Below are 18,819 nucleotides of genomic sequence, written 5' to 3'. Positions count from 1 at the left end.
TTGCTCTTAGAAAGGTCAGGGACTTGATCAAGTGACACAATGCAGAAATTAGAGAAAGAGCTAAGGATGATCACCAATACAGGGTTGATAATGTCTCTTGAAAGATTAGGTTTGAAGGGTCTGTTGCTATCACCTTATGGGCACATGAGTGGATCCTTGTGGCTGATGCACAAACCTTCATTTACTTCCCTCACTTGCTTTGGCGGAAAAATGAGAGTATTTAACCACTTAGGGGAATCTAGTCACTTCCGGCATCTCACTGGGATTTTTTTTTCCCCCCTCCCAACTTTTTATATTATCTGACTCCATAGATAATTTTATCTAAGTGTGACAAAGCAGTTGTTGCAAAGTGTGTTGCATGGAAATAGGGAAGACTGGTTTTTCTTTTTTTATATTCTGAAGGCAAGTTGTATCTCATGATTTTTCATCCTGCTGTGCTTTTCCCTTTTTAATTAGGAGTATGTTTTAGCCCATACTGAAATGCCCACCACCTTGGAAGGAGCTGAAGCAGCTATTAAAAAACAAGAGGATTTCATGACCACCATGGATGCCAATGAGGAGAAGATCAACGCAGTTGTGGAAACAGGCCGGAGGCTGGTGAGCGATGGGAACATCAACTCGGATCGCATCCAGGAGAAGGTGGACTCCATCGACGACAGGTGCGGAGTCCTGAGGCTCTTAAGGGAGTCTTGCGCCCTGGGGCTCTCAAGCATCTGTATCGTTTGGCAACGTCTTTGGGGCTATGGGTTTAAATTCCAAACTGGGCAGAATACGGGCTTCTAGTAAAATTTAATCTACAAAAGAAAGCCTGAAAAGCCAAGCTAATCAAAGACTTACAGAGCTGGAGTGCTGAGTAGCAGTGGGCTATAAGCCTGCCCTGTAAGAGGTGATACACAGCACATCACCCAGTGGGACCCTGAGAGCCAGACGCTTCCCCATCTAGCCAAACCCACGTTCACCTTCATCCAAGCAAGACTCCTCTGAGGTCTCAGGAGGAGTAGGGAAGAAGGGCAAGGTTTGCTTGTCCTGAGTACCTGGCAGAGCCAAAAAGGGAGCATCATTAGGCCTTTACTAGAAGGCCTAATGGATGATGCTGTATTGGCATCTTGTTTATGAGAAAAGACCTTTTCCTTTTCAGCCAAGCTCTCTCCACCATTAGATGCTGTTGTTTTGTTTTTATTTTCAGTTCCAAGAGATTTTTCTCCCTGGCCACATTCTTTATCAGACCCTCTCTCCTAACACTCACTCTGCCTTGGTTATTACTAAAGTGGGAGGTCTAGTGGATCTGGTTTGGACACATAGCCTGGCCTGGTTCTGGCCTGTTCTGAGCTGGCCACTTCTCTCTAGGGATGGCCTATCTGAGTCAGTCACCAGTTTCTGTTACAGCTGATCACCTCTGGTCCCAGTTTGGGCCAGATTTACAGGCTCATTGTGAAATGATGTCATCAAGAAACAAGCTCTCCCTCAAGGCACCTCTGACCTTCCAGTGCAGTGAGAAGGAAGAACTGCCAGTGGGGAGCAGTTCCTTACTTACCGTGTCCAAGAGGGTGTCCTGGGACCCTGGGCCATGTAAACTTGTCACGATCTGCAGTGGAGAGGGGAACAACTCGTTGCTCGTAAACATCAGGCTCCTGGTTTTAGCCAGTCTGTCCTGTGCACTGATTCAGATCCTAAACCATATGCTCTAAGGATGGTACTGTGGGAATAGGATATAAGGTAAATTATAATTTTGTATCTGTTGCTTTTAAAACAGCTACAAAAAAAAAAAATCTATCCACCTTCGAATGAGTATGAGAAATAAGGATTGGGCAAGACAGTTTTAACAAGGAGAAAAAGAATTTCCTTTTCTCCCGGTGTTAAATCTCACTATTTTGTAAACATGATATCCCATGTTCCTCCACGTTAGGTGCACACAGCTGGTTTCCTGAAATGGGCTGGGCCATTGGGGACACTTGTGTTTAGGTGGGCTTGCAGCTGCCTGGGCCGCTTCCTCAGTGTGTTGATCTCCCCCCACCCCACCCCCATGCCGCAGCTGCAAGGGCTTGTTGGAAGCAGGTGATACTGTCAAGACTGGAGACTCCTGGATAAGAGAGAACATTTTGGCAGTTCTTTGTTGCAGCTTAAGCTTCCTTTTGTCCTTGACTCAGAGCCTGGGCACCTGGGGTTCCAAGGCCTCCTTCAGATTTCTGTTGCTAAAAGCAGTGGGAAGACATCCTCTACTGTCCTTAAGCTTAACAGAGAGAGAAGGGGGCGGGGCTTTCTGGTGATCTACCCTCAGAAGGATTCCATTTTCTAACTTTCCTCAGCATATGTTCCCCGAATTCTGGTTTCACTTTAATATCCCCAGAGACCTCAAAATCTGAAACTTGACCCCAGAGGATACTGGTCTGTTATAATAATATACAAATATATTATTATGTATAATAATACACAATCTGAGTTCCAGGTGGTATCAGAGCACAAGCTAAGTAAATATCTAAACCTTCGGGATCTGATCTCCATCCAGAAACATTCTGACGCTCCCATGAAGCTATTTTTGTAGAACACAAAATCATTATAACGTGCTTACATTCCGGAAATCTTGTCGATTACCGCTGAGTTCGTTGAAATGAAAAAGTGCTAGAACAAAGACACTGACTTAACAGATGTGGGTAGGGTTTGAGTGGCCTTTATAGTGCCTTTGACGTGGTGGGAAGGAGCCTGCAGTCCAAGCCTGCTCAGGGGGAGTATGAACGGGTGAGCTTCCTGGCTCAGAGGAAAATTCCAGCCACAATGCCATCCTGGGAGAAAAGGAAATCTGTCCAGTTTCATAAAACCAGACCCTATCTCACATGGGAACAAAACTTAAAATACCAGCACGCTTTACTCATTTACCTGTGGTTCTTCACTTTTCATAAGAACCAGAGTTGAACCTAGTATCTGCCTCTTGTGGTGAGGAGCTTTTGAGTCTCATTATAGGGGTGAGGGATGGAAAGAACGCAAGAAATTTAACCTCATCCCAAACAGCACTCTAAAGGATAAGGGAAACTATGGCCAAGTTCTGAAAGGTCCTTCCCTTTAATTAAATCCGTGATCCAACCTTGAAAGACCTCCCTGAGTTTCACTTCCCATGAACACCAGGGTGGAGAAAAATTGTCCAGGCAGAAATCTATTGGGCACGTGTGAATCTTTATTTTATAAGAGATGCGTTCAAGATTCCTTCTGGTGGTGTTTCTCTTTATGTTGAATTTTCTTAATGTCTGAGGTTATTTTTAGCTGTTACTTCAGTGAGCTTAAAGGTTGGACGACCTGTTTTAACTGCCCGTGTCTCTGACTACTCCTTGCTATGACAGCATTTTCGTGTGATGCTCGGGAAAGAAACGAGATCTTTTCTTCAAGGCCTTTGACTCAAAGCAGGACTTTTGCATTTTCTGACTTAACTCCAACTCAGATTACCTTCCTCTGGAAGATTTGCTTTTTTTTTTCTTAAACCCCCGTACAAACAGTGACTGGAACTTGAGGGTTGGGAACTTGAAGGACTTTGCCTGACATTTCTTCCCCACCCACATTTTTTAGATGACTAATTCCTTTAATCCGAAATCACAGTCTTTTAAAAAACTTTTTTTTTAAGTTTTCATCTTTGAGAAAGGATCGCTATGAAGTAAAGGGACTTAGGCCTTTTAAAATTATTATTATAAAAGTCACAGTGTTAAAAATGTGGGGGTAGAGGGTGGAAACGGATACCTTTTAATCTCACCCTTAGCACATGCCACTTTGGTTTTTGCTTTCCAATCTGTGCCTTGAAATTTTTTTTTATCATTAATTATGCGTAAACTTTTTTTTTTATTTAGCATATAAGAAGTACTTTTCTATTGTTGCATTTTGCTTAAGTGGTATAAGACCCCTTTGCCTGAAGCTACAGAATCCCTTTCAACTGAAAGCAAAAAAGTAAAATATTATGTGTTGAGCAATTCCCTGACAGTGTTATTTCCATTCACATTGTCCCTGTGATCTGGGACCTGAAGGAGCAGTGAGTGATTCCCTTTGGTCCTCAGGCAGATGGTGGCAGCAGTACTACCAGTGTCACTTGCCAGTAGTCACTGCAAACCTGTGTGACGCATGGGTCATTATGGGCTTCTTGCACTTGAAGAAGGTATTTTAAAAGCCAGCCTGTAGCAGGTGCTCCCTGAGCTGCCCTTTCTTGGCTTCATGGAGAATCAGAGGTCGTGTTCTTCTTCCTCCGGGCCATGGGGGTTGGTGGGGTTGGTCAAGAGATCTTGCCCAGACACTACAGTAAGAGCTTTGCTTGGCAGGAAAACCCAAACCTTCCCATTTGCACTCTCCCTGCGTGAGACCTGGGTTCATCCCTGGCTTGGGAAGATCCCCTGGAGAAGGGAAAGGCTACCCACTCCAATATTCTGGCCTGGAAAATTCCATGAACTCTGTAGTCTATGGGATCACAAAGAGAGACATGACTGAGTGATTTTCACTTTCACTTTTCGCCATTCTTCATACCCTGTGCTTAGGCCAGCTGGCGCTTGGGAGTATGAGGAGCTGTGTTACGGTGATGCTTCTTGATTCTCAGTGTAGTATGGCTCTCCTTGAGGTAATAGAACCACATGAAGGCAGCTGTGTCCATGGCACTCACAGCATTCACATGGCTCTTCTTCACAGTCCAGTGGAAAAGTCCCTGGGAGTGGAAAGAAGTCTTGTAGGGGCTTCCTGTACCTCCATGGTGTGTGCCAAGAAGCCCTGTGGCTGCATCCGCTGTGGAGTGAGCACCCCATGTCGCTTGTCATTTCACCAGGTTCAGCAGCTCCTTCTAATTCTTCTGAGTTTCTTGGTTAGGTTTTGTGCTTTAACATTTGTAAGCCTTGGTTACCCTTATGTATTGATAAAGATGGGGATTGAGTAGGTAGACGATCTCACCGGTCTAAAAATTTTCATTCTTGGTTTATTGTTGTTTGGGACAAGTTTTTCTCATGATGAGAATCTTATTATCAGGAAATCTTCTTTGAAGACAGTTACATGGTTTTCTGTATTTTCTTAGCCATGTACATGGTCTGTCACCCAGGTATGAGTTTCCTGAAAATCAATTTTATATTTTCCCAGTTCCTAAAATGGAGATTTGTGCTGAGTGCCTGCTCATGGTGTTTTTTCCTAGCGCCAGACTTAAGAAGCTCTGTTGCTTGCATCCTGGATGGCTGTGTGGCTGGGACAGGTGTTCTGGCTTCTTCTACCACGGCTTACTCATTTGAATGCTCAACTCCCTGGTTTATTTTGTCTCCTTGACATAATCGAGAACTGTCAGCAGATTGTTTTCAGCATGTAGAGAAACTCAGAAAAGAAACTGAATTGTAAATTCTGTATTTCAAGAATTCCTTTTTTTTAAATCATTTTTATTATCGTTATAACAGACACAGGAAGAATCGCGAGGCAGCCAGTGAGCTTCTGATGAGACTGAAGGACAACAGGGATCTTCAGAAATTCCTGCAAGACTGTCAGGAGGTACATCTCCCTTTAACACCTCCTTTCCTCTTTTCTAACAAGAGCCACCAAGCATTTGGCAGAAGAGCCCTTGGGATTGTAAAATGAACTGAGGCCAGAAATTCACATCACTTATATAATTTGCAGGTGGGACAGTGTCAGTTCTCCAGCCTACAAGCTACTACTTAGAGTAACCAGATTATTACAGTCTAGAACTGTGCTGTTCAACACAGCAGATACTAACCACATGTGGCTGCCTCATTTTAAATGGAATTGAGACTGTAGTTGTTCCATCATGCTGGCTGTACGTTAAGTGTTCAGTAGCCGACTGTGATTCATGGCTGCCATATTGTATGGACAGTGCAGATGTAGAACATTGCCATGGTCAAAGACAGTGATATTCTCAAATATTCTATAGCCTAAAAGCACCTACTATTTAAAATAAGGCAAAATTACTGGTAGGGAAGGAAAGAAATAAAAGTAACTGCAGTTGGCTACCCAAGTAAGAAGAAAGATTTCAAAAAATACACACACACACAGTTTTCTTAACTCATTGAAGACCTTGAAATAGCCGTCCTTCAGGCTCCTCGGGTATGTGTCTGAAATGCCAAGAGCAGTAATCCTGATCTCAAACTCTTGAATGTTAACATGTAGTATTCATCTGATGATTCTCATACTATTTCATACTTCCCTGATACGTACATAAACAAACTGGGAAAACTAAAGTTAGCCAGTAAAACGCAATCTCTCTGCAAGCTGGTTGGAAGGAAGCATCTAGCTGACTTCACATGCGTGAGATCACAAGCACATCGTATTTCACTGTCCACCAGAGAACCATGGTGAGAGTCGATCCTTTCTGGTTTATTAGACTAAATCTCATCAGAGGCAGAAGTGGGATGAAAAATATCCAAGGGAAGCTGTAGGGATCTTGGGGAAGGGGAACTGGAGATGGAGAGGGGAGGATCAAGGTCATATGCTAAGAATACGACCAGACTCTTCACGAATCCTTTGCATGCAAACTTGTAGCTGTGTGTTAAATATGGCTCTCATAACAGTTGAATCAGTGTTGGTGACAGAAGCAATCCTTCATGTCCATTAAACTGCTGTTTTATTGTGAATCTTAAAATGTGCTCCAGCAGCTAAACCTTATGAAGGAAGAAAAGCTCCTCAACTGTGTAGCTTAGGGTCTGTTGAGGTTCAGGGCCGTGCTGATGAATCTGGGTCCCTGAAGGGGTTTGTCTGGAGCCAGGCAGCCAAGGCCAGGAGTGCCTCTTTAAGTCACTCCCGAGTATGAATAACCTATTTGAATAGGATGCTCGTTTAAAGAGGCATTCATGTCCCCAGACAAGACCCAGGAAAAAGTTATGGATTCAGGGTTAGCTGTGTAGAGTCGCTTGATACGCTGCATTGAATACCAAGTGGTCCTTCAGCCCTGGAGGGAGTGAAAAGTTGTCAAGAGACGTTTGCAGCCTGGGCTGTGCCCTCCCCAGATTGGAGGTCCATGAAGTACCTTAACATTGCCCTTGAAGCCCCGCCAGTGACTTGTTTTAACCTCAGATCAGATGGGAAGGGGGTGTGCTGGGGAAACCAGTGGGAGCCCATCCCTTTGCTTAAAGAACAGATTACTGAGATGAAATCCATTGACCTGAGCATGGTGAAATCTGTATTGAATTTAGGGAAAAGAATGCCAGGAAATAAGCAGGAAGTGAGGGGACAGAGGAACCTTTGAGAGAGGCTCAGTTGAAGTATCCAGCCCCTGATTTTCCATTCACATCCGTGTGGATTCATAAATAGAAACATGTGGGAAAAATAGATAAGACGTAGTCCTTCCAAGTAGAATCACAGGAAATAGTTTCAGTAGATCTTTAGATCATTGTTAATTCTTGTTCCAGATGAGCGTCCTTGGTTACAAGAAATTTACTCCCTAACACACACCAGTGACCAATAGGCACACCCAGAGGGCTCAGCCCTGTGTGATTTCCCCTCCAAGAGTGCCCAGAGGTTTTGGCCAGGCTTGTTTGTCCTGGAGATGATTTGCAGGTCTCTTTGCGACTGCTGTGCCAGGTCTCCCTGGCTTATCTATCTTTTCTTTCCTTGAACCTTGTTAAAAGTTAGTACAACCATAAGATCTGCTGGGGGTACCACATCAGCACATATAGTTTACAAATAAAGACTGAATTTAGGTCAGGTTTGTCAAAATGTGTCAAAGTGTTAGTCACTCAGTCGTGTCAGACTCTTTGTGACCCTGTGGACTGTAGCCCTCCCAGCTCCTCTGTCCGTTCAATTCTTCAAGCAAGAATACTGCAGTGGGTAGCCATTACCTTCTCCAGGGGTCTTCCCGACCCAAGGGTCAAACCTGGGTCTCCTGCATTACATGCAGATTCTTTACTGTCTGAGCCACCTGGGAAGCCCAGTAGTTTCCACATAGTGACGAAATTTAGGTCAGGTTTGGGGGCTTCAAAACCTTTGGTGTAGAAGTACCAGCAAAGGATGCTATTATTATTAAGGAATATTCTTCTTTGTTAATTTTCCATTATTTAGCCTCATTAAAATACGCCCCTTTTAAACCAGAATCTCTGAGAATGGAGTTTGTGGGTGGACTAGCCCTACATATGAAAACCTACTTCTTATTGTGTTGGTGGATATTTACAGAGCACCCAGAAGTTAGATTTAATGCTGCTGCTTGCTGTTGGTATTGTTGAAGGTCTAGGAAATCCAGATGGTCTCCTTGCCACACCCCCTTCCTGGTTGGTTGGAGGCTAGAGGAGGCTGGGTTGTAAGCTCTGCCGTTGTTGCCACCCACCATGAATACTTCCTGGAGGGGGAAATTCATTGCCGCAGTGCAGGGAGGATGAGCAAGGCCTAGCTAATCCCAGTAATAGATGGCGATGCAAAGAGCATCATGTTTTTTGTGTTGTTATTCTAATATGATACCTTGAAAAATGAGTGATTTAAAAGGTCCTGCTTTTCTATTCTATTCCCTGTCTCCATACCTCCTGTTTTCTGAAACTGATTCCCACCCCCCGGCCCCCGGAGGGCAGTATAACTAAACGTGGTGGCACCGGCATAGCGGGTTCAGCGCTTTGCTTTGAGCTTAATCCACTGATCAAAGCATTTGTTCCTATCCTTTTCCAATCTGCACAGTGTTCTATTCTGCAGAGAATGAGCATATTCTTAAATGACCTTTGTAAATGCCCACAGATAATAACTATGGGTCTAATTCCAGAATGCTGATGGAGGTCTGATGAACTAGCAAGTTCCACAGCTCCATTTCATTGTGCTGTGTCACATGCTGCTTTATCTGTAGGATGATGTGTTCAGCAAAGAGCAGATTTGTTTATAAGCCTCTGATTTTTATGTGGCTCCTTTTTTTTTTTAATCTCTCTTGGGTAGGTGGTTATGAATAGAGCAAATATGTGGATGTCCTTTGCACTTTGAATCATTGCCTTTTATTATGTTTAGTGTGCACATGCAAAATACAGGGTAAAGTTTTTCCATTTGCTTTCCTTTTAATAGCCTTAGCCTTTCAGGCCTTAGCTACTTAGATAACTGGAAGGAAAGTAGGTGATTCTTTTTAAAGTAGGAAATTCAGTGCCTTGGTTGTTGTGTAATGGATCTATGGTCCTTGCTTACCAAGGGCTTTATGGGACTTGCTGGTTTTTCCTTAATAAAGAGTGACATCAAAAATCTCACTACTTTTGCTTTTGACCCCCACTCCCTCCCATACATGGTGGTTGGTATCCTGAGAAGGGTAGGGAGGGTGCCTGGGGGTGGTTCACACACAGGCAGAGCTGGGGTCCTCCCGGGACCTGCATCCCCCTCCTTGACGTGGTTGCCAGAGAACAGACTGTTGTGGGAGCCCCCTTAAGGGGAAGCCTCTCCCAGCAGCCGCCCAAAGTGCAAGGGAACGGCCTCAGAATGGTTGGTTCTATAGGGGTTTATGCACCATTTCTAAACCCTTGGTGGTGGGACCATAACACAGTTTGGGTGCAGGTTTGTTATGGCAGCAGCTGGTGTAAAAGTGGCTTCTTATGGTCACATGGAAGAAGGGCACTGCCCCTGAAGACTTTATTGGCTTCTGGTTCCAGGCTGACCCTGCATTCGTTTGCGTATCTTCCAACTGGGCAAACTGAAGCTCTCTCTTCCTGGTAGGAATTAGGACCCTGGCGTGGTCGGCAGGCAGTGAGGAGCCAGGCAAGCTGGGATGAGAGCCAGCAAGGGGAACGTGTCCAGGGCCTGGGCTAGGCTCAGATCTGTCAGTGGCTGGCAGGGTCTGTGAAGAGGCTTCCCAGAGTTTAGATCCAAGCAAACACGCTGAGTCTCAGAATACAGTCCTGTGAAGTGTTCTTGATCTTAGTCAGTCCTGTGAAGTGTTTTTGGTCTTCTACAGACAGAGGCTGTAGAAGAAAAGGTGAAGGTGACTGAGACATGAAGGGATCTAAGAGGGCATCATGGTTGCCTCACCCCTGTAGCAAGCAAGTTCCTCATGCTGTTTGTCATCCGCATAGATAATGTCCGTGAAGAAGAGGGAGGGATGAAAGAGTAGGAGCTTTGCTTTCTTTTATAGTAGAACTAAAAGAGTAAAAAGATTACCAAATGTAGTAAAGACAGTTAATCTTGTTTAGCATGGTATAGCTAGCCATGGGTATTTGAAGAAGAAAGAAGATTGTGACTTAGCTTGCTTAGAACAGAATTTTAAACACAAGTGTCTGGAGGGAAAGCTGGTTAAGAGTGCCAGACAGTTTGAAAGCTGGCTCAACGTGCTTTTTACACTTCTGGATTTAATGTTAGATGCATAGTTTGGAGCAAGTCTCAAGTACAGCATCCATACAATAGAGATACCTGTTGTGACTGGTCAGAGTTGTAAAGTGAACGTTTGGTTGTCTGTTGACATGGAAACATGGCGTGCGCGTAACAACGTAACAGCTGTTTCCAGGCAGAAAAAAGGCTGATGTCTGTGATCACAATCTGAACCTGATTTTTTTCTTTCCTAGCTGTCTCTCTGGATCAATGAAAAGATGCTTACAGCCCAGGACATGTCTTACGATGAAGCCAGAAATCTACACAGTAAATGGTTGAAGCATCAGGCCTTTATGGCAGAACTTGCTTCCAACAAAGAATGGCTTGACAAAATTGAGAAGGTGAGTCAAGGGGTTGATGGTGCTCCATTAGTGTGGCTGTGGTGAGAAAACTAACTGGGTGGAAATGAGCTCCTTTGTATTTAGCGTGTTTTCCAGCATATTTGAGTCCTATATGACCACATATGGGAGTTACACAGCCAGGAGCAGTCCCACTTTTCACCTCCCAACTCCTAACTTCAAGCCAGCAAGAAAGGAGACAAGCAGAAACCCAACCAGGTGGCACAAAATGCCTGCTTTATCTTGTAAAGAATCCTAGGAGCTGAGTTTCTGTTGTGTGTCTCCTCTGCTGCACTTGATAGACTGCCAGCCCCCAGGGCAGCGTCCTCACTCTGTTGATCATATTATGTGTGCTGGACTGTGACAGACATTGAGCGGATCCACAGAACTTAGAAATATTATGTATTTTAAATTTCTCATTTTAATAATTTAAACTGTATTGTTTTGGCACAGCAAGATTCTCTGCAGTGTAACTGAACATGAATGTGACATTCCCCACCCTCCCTTCTCTTCCTTCATGCACTATATTGTTTCAAAATCTTAACAGTCTAAGTGTTAAGGTCTCTTGGGGATGATGCAAAAGGGATGAAATTTTAGGTTACTGGCAATAAGTATCCCAGAGCCCCAACCATGATTTGGTGCTCTGTGCCTGTGAAAACCAGTCAGGCCAACATTGATTTTGTCGAGCAGTAATTCCATGTAGAAAGACTGTGTGCGTGCATGTGTGTATCTGTGTGCGCACATGTGTGTGTTGGGTGAATAGGTAACTCATAATTCAAATATGTCAGGCTTGTTTTTCACAGTGACACCTGTTCTGCAAACTGTATTTATGTGTGTTTTCCAGGAGGGAATGCAGCTCATCTCAGAAAAGCCAGAGACAGAAGCTGTGGTGAAGGAGAAACTCACAGGTTTACATAAAATGTGGGAAGTCCTTGAATCCACCACACAGACCAAGGCCCAGCGGCTCTTCGATGCGAACAAAGCCGAACTCTTCACCCAGAGCTGTGCAGATCTGGACAAATGGCTGCATGGCCTGGAGAGTCAGATTCAGTCTGATGACTATGGCAAAGACCTCACCAGCGTCAACATCCTTCTGAAAAAGCAGCAGGCAAGTGCCAGGGCTAGCACACCCTGGGCCAGCACACCACAGGCTGTTTCCCTGCTGTGGTCCTGGTCGTCTTAACTTGCCCACCGTGTCCTCAGACATTCGCTTGGAGTGTGAAGGGATTTTAACACACCCATCACAGTGGGCTCTGGTGGCATCAGGGGACATTTCCAGAATCAATTTGGAAAGACACCGTAGGAGTACTGGGGTCCATGCATGGAAGGAAGTATATTTTCATTATCATCTTAGTTGATAGATAGTATCACCACTTAACAGTTTAGTAAATGTTCATTTCATCTAGTTCCACAGTTTACTTGAAGAAAAGTTACCATGTTTGCATACCTCACTGTATAATGTCTAAATATGTGATAGTTATCTGAGTGGTTCAGGGCACTTTTAGATAATAAGAGAAATTTGGGGGTTTTGCATAACAATAGAGTCCTTCTAAGGGCAAATTAATTTACATTGATGAGAGAAAATAGCTGTGATGAGGTTGAGCAAGCAGGTTGGTGGCAGTAGCTTGCAGGAGCTCCCTGGGCCAAGTTTGCAGTGTGTGGCCGAGTGCTCCCCTAGCTAAGAGAGCAGTCAGTGTATTCACCAGCCCCTTGTCTCTGGGGACAGCAGTGTGTGGTCTTCCCAGGGTTGTGTTTCCTGAGCAAGACACCTCTGCTATGCTTTTGCCCTTTTCCCTCATGTAAATATACAGCTAGGCTGTCTTCAGCTGATTATCGAGTATTTTTAAAAAGAAGAATCAGCTTTCTGATTAAAGCAATTGAGAGGAGATGGTTAGCGTTAGCTCTCCTTCTGGCCTAAAAGAACTGGAAACTGAAGACCTGACTCCTTCCTGGTGATTAAGCTGGTTTTCAGTGTCACTGTGACTTCTGAACAAGCAGATGGAGACCATCCTTTCCCCATAATTCTTATTTCCCCTGTCATTTGCCTCTGAAGTTCCTAGATAAACTTGACTGTTGCTCCCAAGTTTAAAAATCCTTAGAAAGGGAGGGTTTGTTTTTTTTTTTCAAATCAGCTGACAAAGTGGAGCACTAGTTGCTGGCTTGCTAGCCGTGCACAGCCATTTCTTGGGCTCGTCACTATATCAGTTAATATTCCCAAATCTTCTGTTTTGGTCAGTGCCAAAGGGGAGCATGTAAAATCACTGTGTTTCCCTCGTCTCGGGTGTAAAGGTGGGTGTGTCTTCTGCCTTCAGATGCTGGAGAATCAGATGGAGGTGCGGAAGAAGGAGATAGAAGAGCTCCAGAGCCAGGCCCAGGCCCTGAGCCAGGAGGGGAAGAGCACGGACGAGGTGGACAGCAAGCGCCTCACCGTGCAGACGAAGTTCATGGAGCTGCTGGAGCCCCTCAACGAGAGGAAGCAGAACCTGCTGGCCTCCAAGGAGATCCATCAGTTCAACCGGGACGTGGAGGACGAGATCGTGAGTGCCTCCTCCTCACACGGCCAACATGCAGCCCAGGTTCCCACTGCTGTACCTGACCCACCTCAGTCCCTGGGTGGGCTGAATTGTCGCAATCCTGCACCGTGTGTCCACACAAAATAACACCTCTGGATTTCTGTCTAGTTTTCTAAAGATAAGTTGAGGGCTTTAATGCCCCAGAACAATCGTTTTAACAACAAAGAATGGGGACTCCTGGAGAGTCTGGCACTGTGGATAAAAGTAAGATCTGGAAGACTAGCCTGTACCCTTCATTGGAGAATAAGGGCAGGCTCCCTGGGCTGCCCCTCCAAGTGGGGTAATTGTTTATTTCTTCTTTTTAAAAAAATTCTTATTAAAGTAAAAATGATTTACAATGTTGTATTTCTGCTGTACAGCAAAGTGACTGACTAACAGATATATATATTCTTTTCCTTTTGTGGTTTGTCACAGGATATTGAATGTAGTTCCCTGGGCTGCACTGTAGGATCTTGTTGTTCATCCCCCGCTAGGGTTGAACATGGGTTCTCTCCCATACTGGCCTCCTTGCTCTCCCCTCTTGCCCTTGTCTGCATCAAATGTTTGTTCTTTTTGAGTGGCCCTGACCACCTGTTTACAATTCCTTCCAGTTGTGGGTTGGAGAGAGGATGCCTTTGGCGACCTCCACGGATCATGGCCACAACCTCCAGACTGTGCAGCTATTAATAAAGAAAAATCAGGTAAATGTGTCTGCTGGGGCCAGCTCCACGTTAGGAGGCAGAGAAGGGGGAGCTCAGAGGACGGGCAGGTTCTCCTTGGCCCCAGGGCCTGGCACAAGCAGCCTGAAGGGAGAGCTCAGAGGATGGGCAGGTTCTCCTTGGCCCCAGGGCCTGGCACAAGCAGCCTGAAGGGGGAGCTCAGAGGACGGGCGGGTTCTCCTTGGCCCCAGGGCCTGGCACAAGCAGCCTGAAGGGGGAGCTCTGAAGACGGGCAGGTTCTCCTCGGCCTCAGGGCCTGGCACAGGCAGCGTACTGCTGTGTTTCAGTGAGCCTTGGGTGTGTGTTCCCCAACCGCACAGACCCTCCAGAAGGAGATCCAGGGGCACCAGCCTCGCATCGACGACATCTTTGAGAGGAGCCAGAACATCATCACTGACAGCAGCCTCAACGCCGAGGCCATCCGGCAGAGACTGGCTGACCTGAAGCAGCTGTGGGGCCTCCTCATCGAGGAGACTGAGAAGCGGCACCGGCGGCTGGAGGAGGCACACAGGGCTCAGCAGTACTACTTCGATGCAGCCGAGGCCGAGGCGTGGATGAGCGAGCAGGAGCTGTACATGATGTCCGAGGAGAAGGCCAAGGTGAGGAAAGAGGCTGAGCCCATGCCCCTACCCCGTCCCTGCGCCCGGGGAGCCTCTGACTCAGACCTGAAGCTTGTGCTGCTGGGAGTGGCGTCCTTGTGCAACGTCTGATTGTTGCCTTGATTACGGGGGCAGGGTGGTGCACATAGGTGACTGGAACCTGGCTGTTTGCCCCTTGGTACAGAATTTTCTTCTCTGAATCCTGGTATTTATCTGCTCTCCCCTTTTTTAAACAGAAATTTGCCAAAGTCTTTCTTTTACAATATACTAGATGCTTTTGAGACAGTTTAAAAGTATTTGAAAGTACTCCAACCAGAATGCCTTCATCTACATCTGTTAGATGTGGAGGGTTTTCCCAGCCAGGACACACTTGGTTTGCCTGGGCTTTGCCTCATGTGTCAGAGGGTCCTCGTCACTGAGCATCACCCTCATGGCCATCTTCAGAGGCTCCCATGGCCCAGCCCACCTTGCCACTCTTGAAACGCTCCATACTCCACTGCCCATATTGCACGTGTGGCTTTTTTTCTTTCTACCAAGTCTTCCTCCTGCCCCCCTGTGCTGTGCAGTCAGCCGGTCTCGCTTTCAGGTAGTTTGGATTTGGGGATGGGGGGCGGCTGTGGATGTGACGGTCCCCTGTCTGTACAGGATGAGCAGAGCGCCGTCTCCATGTTGAAGAAGCACCAGATTCTGGAACAAGCTGTGGAGGACTACGCGGAGACAGTGCACCAGCTCTCCAAGACCAGCCGGGCCCTGGTGGCCGACAGCCATCCTGAAAGGTGCGTGCTGCTTCATGAACATGAGACTAGCCTGGCAGTTTCTCCTGGTCAGGGCCTCCTGCTTGAGTCTTTGGGAAGCATTTTTAAAACAGACCCAATAGGCCTGTGCTGAACAGGAAGGGTGAACTGTTATGTTATAGGCACTTGCTCTCATAGGTTAACTATCTCCTACTGGCCAAGCCCTACTGAGAGATTATTGGTGTCGTGAGTCAGGAGTGCAGATGGATTTGCATGGGTATACAGGGTGATCAGAGCACCTACGCTTGGGTTTAGAAAGTCATCCATTTTAGGGAAGTGTTGTAGTAGAGCGGTGTGTATGTGTGTTTAGTCGCTCAGTCATGTCTGACTCTTTGCAACCTCATGGACTGTAGCCAGCCAGGCTCCATGGGATTCTCCAGACAAAATACTGGAGTGGGTTGACATTCCCTTCTCCAGGGGATCTTCCCGACCCAGGGATTGAACCCAGGTCTCCTGCATTGCAGGCAGATTCTTTACCGTGCAAGCCACCAGGGAATCCCATAGTAGAGCGATGGCTAAGGATATGTGGACTTATGAAATAAAAGAGCTTCCAAGAGAACAAAATGATGGCACTCTTAACTCTTATACTTTGAGTCTTGATAATGCCTCAGGAATAAGAAAAAAGAGTGTGTGGCACCCTGCCCTGTTACATACCAGACTGACACGCTCACTGCAGTGGTAGTCATTTTAGACTTTCTCTGGAACTGCCTTTTGTGTCTCAGACAGACAAGGATCGGCTTTGGGCATTAACTGAGGCAAGTGGAGGTGAGGTCCGTGGCTATCTTGGGATAGGACTCTTTCAGGAAGGTGGCCTTCCTCATCTCCAAGGCTGGGCATCAACGAGTCCTTGTCTGACCGCTTACCTGCTGGAAGGCTGTCCTTCTGAGAGAAGTTAGAAGCAGGATGGCGGAGTGAATGCTGCTCCCCCGGGACCCAGGAAATGGGAGCAGCAGGGCCCACTTTCCTGGCAGGGAAGAGCATACAGCCCAGAGAAGGTCAAATGTGTGCAGATAGGGATGTCTTCTCTCCCTTTGGCAACATGGCCCCTGAGAACGGAGGACGGCTCCCGCATCCTAGGCTAATAATTTTTTTAATGTCAAAGGAAATCCTGACGTTCAGAGCCATCAGGGCAGAGCTTTCAATTTCCCTCCCCTCCCTCCATCATCACAGTCAGGGCAGCCTTTGTCCTTAATGACTTTGTTTTGTTACATGTTGGCGTTCCATTACCTGAGTTGAGGTCAGAGTTGACTTTTATTTTTTGGGCTAACTCAGTTAACCTTCAGATTCCTTCGAGAAATTTTGTATAATGTGATCTCCTGGCATTTGCCCTCATTTGCTGTCTCCCTCAAGAAAATGGCATTTAAGTTACCCCCCCCCCCGCGCGCCCCATCTCACTCCCCTCAGTGAACGTATCAGCATGCGGCAGTCCAAGGTGGACAAGCTGTACGCAGGCCTCAAGGACCTGGCCGAGGAGAGGCGGGGCAAGCTGGACGAGAGACACCGGCTGTTCCAGCTCAACCGCGAGGTGGACGACCTGGAGCAGTGGATCGCCGAGAGGGAGGTGGTCGCGGGGTCGCACGAGCTGGGCCAGGACTACGAGCACGTAACGGCAAGTAACACAAGCAGAACTCAGGTGGGCGTGCAGTGCACAGCGGGCTGTGGAAGGCCCTTTGCATTCCCTGTCTGTGATCAGAGGAAACACCCCAGACTCGAGTCAGAGGTCATGGGGTTTCATTTCAACTAGGCAGTTTTATCATCAGGCGACTTGGAAGTTGGCATGTTTGAATCTCTATGCCTGCTCCTCTGGTCAGGGGAGGTGAAGCTGTGCCTTTCTCTGCTGCCATAAGTGAGAAGGAAGCCTGATTGACATAAGGCTTTGGATCTGACATCTGTTAAGTCAGGTGTTTTTTTCCAAAGGGTGTTCAAGTGATCAGTAAATGAAGTGTTCATGGTGGTCTCACTGGTTTCTTTATGCCCATCCCCATTTCAGATGCTCCAAGAACGATTCCGAGAGTTCGCCCGGGACACGGGGAACATTGGGCAGGAACGCGTGGATACAGTCAACCACATGGCAGACGAGCTCATCAACTCCGGACATTCAGATGCGGCTACTATTGCTGAGTGGAAGGATGGGCTCAACGAGGCCTGGGCCGACCTCCTGGAGCTCATTGACACTAGAACACAGATCCTCGCTGCCTCCTATGAACTGCACAAGTTTTACCACGACGCCAAGGAGATCTTTGGCCGCATCCAGGACAAACACAAGAAACTCCCTGAGGAGCTCGGGAGAGATCAGAACACAGTGGAGACCTTACAGAGAATGCACACCACCTTTGAGCACGACATCCAGGCCCTGGGCACTCAGGTAGGCGAGGCGCCGCCCCCGGCTGGTGGGAGGTTCTCTTTCCAGACAGCGTCTTTGTGCCCCTCTCAACATCTCTCCCTACTCCTTGGCTCCTCAAGCATGCCTCAGAGAATGGCCCAAATTAAATGCACATGCGTGTGCACACACACATTAGACATTGTTGTAACGCTTTATTTAGGAGAACTTACAGTCTGTAGTGCTCTCTGTTCCATTTACAGACACTGTCAGATGTCCATCCTCCATGATTAAGATAGTAAACCAGCTGCACACACACATTTACAGGTTATGGACCCTCCCAACAAAAATTTGAATTCTGTTGGCATGTCCATCCAGAGTCGGCTTCCCAGGTGGTGCTAGTGGTAAAGAACCCACCTGCCAATGCAGGAGACATAGGAGACATGGGTTCAACCCCTGGGTCGGAAGATTCCCTGGAGAAGGGCATAGCAACCCCCTCCAGTGTTCTTGCCTGGAAAATTCCATGAACCGAGGAGCCCGGCAGGCTACAGTCCATAGGGTCACAACGAGTCGGACACGACTGAGCACATCCATCCAGAATAATTTCCAAAATGATACCTTATTATTTTGCATCCAGAGTCTGAGTTATGTATTGGAGAATAGAGAAAACAAGATTCTAACGTTTTAGTGTGCCTGGTCCTTCCCCCTCTTATAGAGTGGTTAACACTCAGGCTCTGTTTAAAAGATTTCTGATAAAGTGATAACAATATAAAAGCAAGGATCTGCAGTGTAATCACTTTCTAGTTCATATACTCATTTCTGCCGTTTCCTGCTCAGTCTTACATCTGTTAGATGAAAAATAAATTGTATCTGTTTTTTTCCCTTAAATTTCATGATCTTAGAGAAGTCTGTTTTATTAAAGATATCAGCCCTGAGGACATCAGAGGATTTGTTTTTGTCTTTCGAAAGCACATCAGTGATGTAGTACAGGGGTCAGCAGGCTTCTTCTGTAGAACCCCAGATGGTCCATATTTTTGGCTTTTGTGGGAGATACAGTCCATTACAACTGCTGTGCTCTGCCATTGTAGCATAAAGCGGCTATGGACAAGCTGAAAATGAAGGGCGTGTCTGTGTGCCAGCAAATCTTGACACAAACAGGCAGCCCAGGTTCTGCCAGCCCCTGAAACCTAGTGTGTCTGCCTCCTTTGGTGTGCTCTGGGGGTTGCTCTGT

At 46.5% G+C, this 18,819-nt stretch overlaps 1 protein-coding gene across 6 annotated transcripts in view; it reads left to right on the top strand.

Moving 5' to 3' along the window:
• Window positions 1-18,819, top strand: part of SPTBN1 (spectrin beta, non-erythrocytic 1) — a 206,786-nt gene that overhangs the window by 169,106 nt on the left and 18,861 nt on the right. For 5 of the 6 annotated variants that reach the window (XM_081589621.1, XM_081589622.1, XM_081589623.1 and 2 more), the window contains 10 exons: window positions 457-659; window positions 5,397-5,487; window positions 10,461-10,607; window positions 11,449-11,712; window positions 12,917-13,141; window positions 13,768-13,857; window positions 14,196-14,474; window positions 15,120-15,250; window positions 16,673-16,877; window positions 17,259-17,633. In XM_081589621.1, the coding sequence (XP_081445747.1) occupies window positions 457-659; window positions 5,397-5,487; window positions 10,461-10,607; window positions 11,449-11,712; window positions 12,917-13,141; window positions 13,768-13,857; window positions 14,196-14,474; window positions 15,120-15,250; window positions 16,673-16,877; window positions 17,259-17,633 (2,010 nt within the window). Of the gene's footprint in view, window positions 1-456; window positions 660-5,396; window positions 5,488-10,460; window positions 10,608-11,448; window positions 11,713-12,916; window positions 13,142-13,767; window positions 13,858-14,195; window positions 14,475-15,119; window positions 15,251-16,672; window positions 16,878-17,258; window positions 17,659-18,819 lie in introns of all 6 variants that reach the window. The other variant, XM_081589620.1, reaches the window with a different exon arrangement.

The sequence above is a fragment of the Giraffa tippelskirchi genome, chromosome 4, assembly GCF_054371585.1.
Source record: "Giraffa tippelskirchi isolate mGirTip1 chromosome 4, T2T-mGirTip1v1.2.pri, whole genome shotgun sequence".
NCBI lineage: Eukaryota > Metazoa > Chordata > Mammalia > Artiodactyla > Giraffidae > Giraffa > Giraffa tippelskirchi.
The sequence above is the reverse complement of the archived record's forward strand: the minus strand, read 5'-3'. Positions and strand labels throughout refer to the sequence as shown.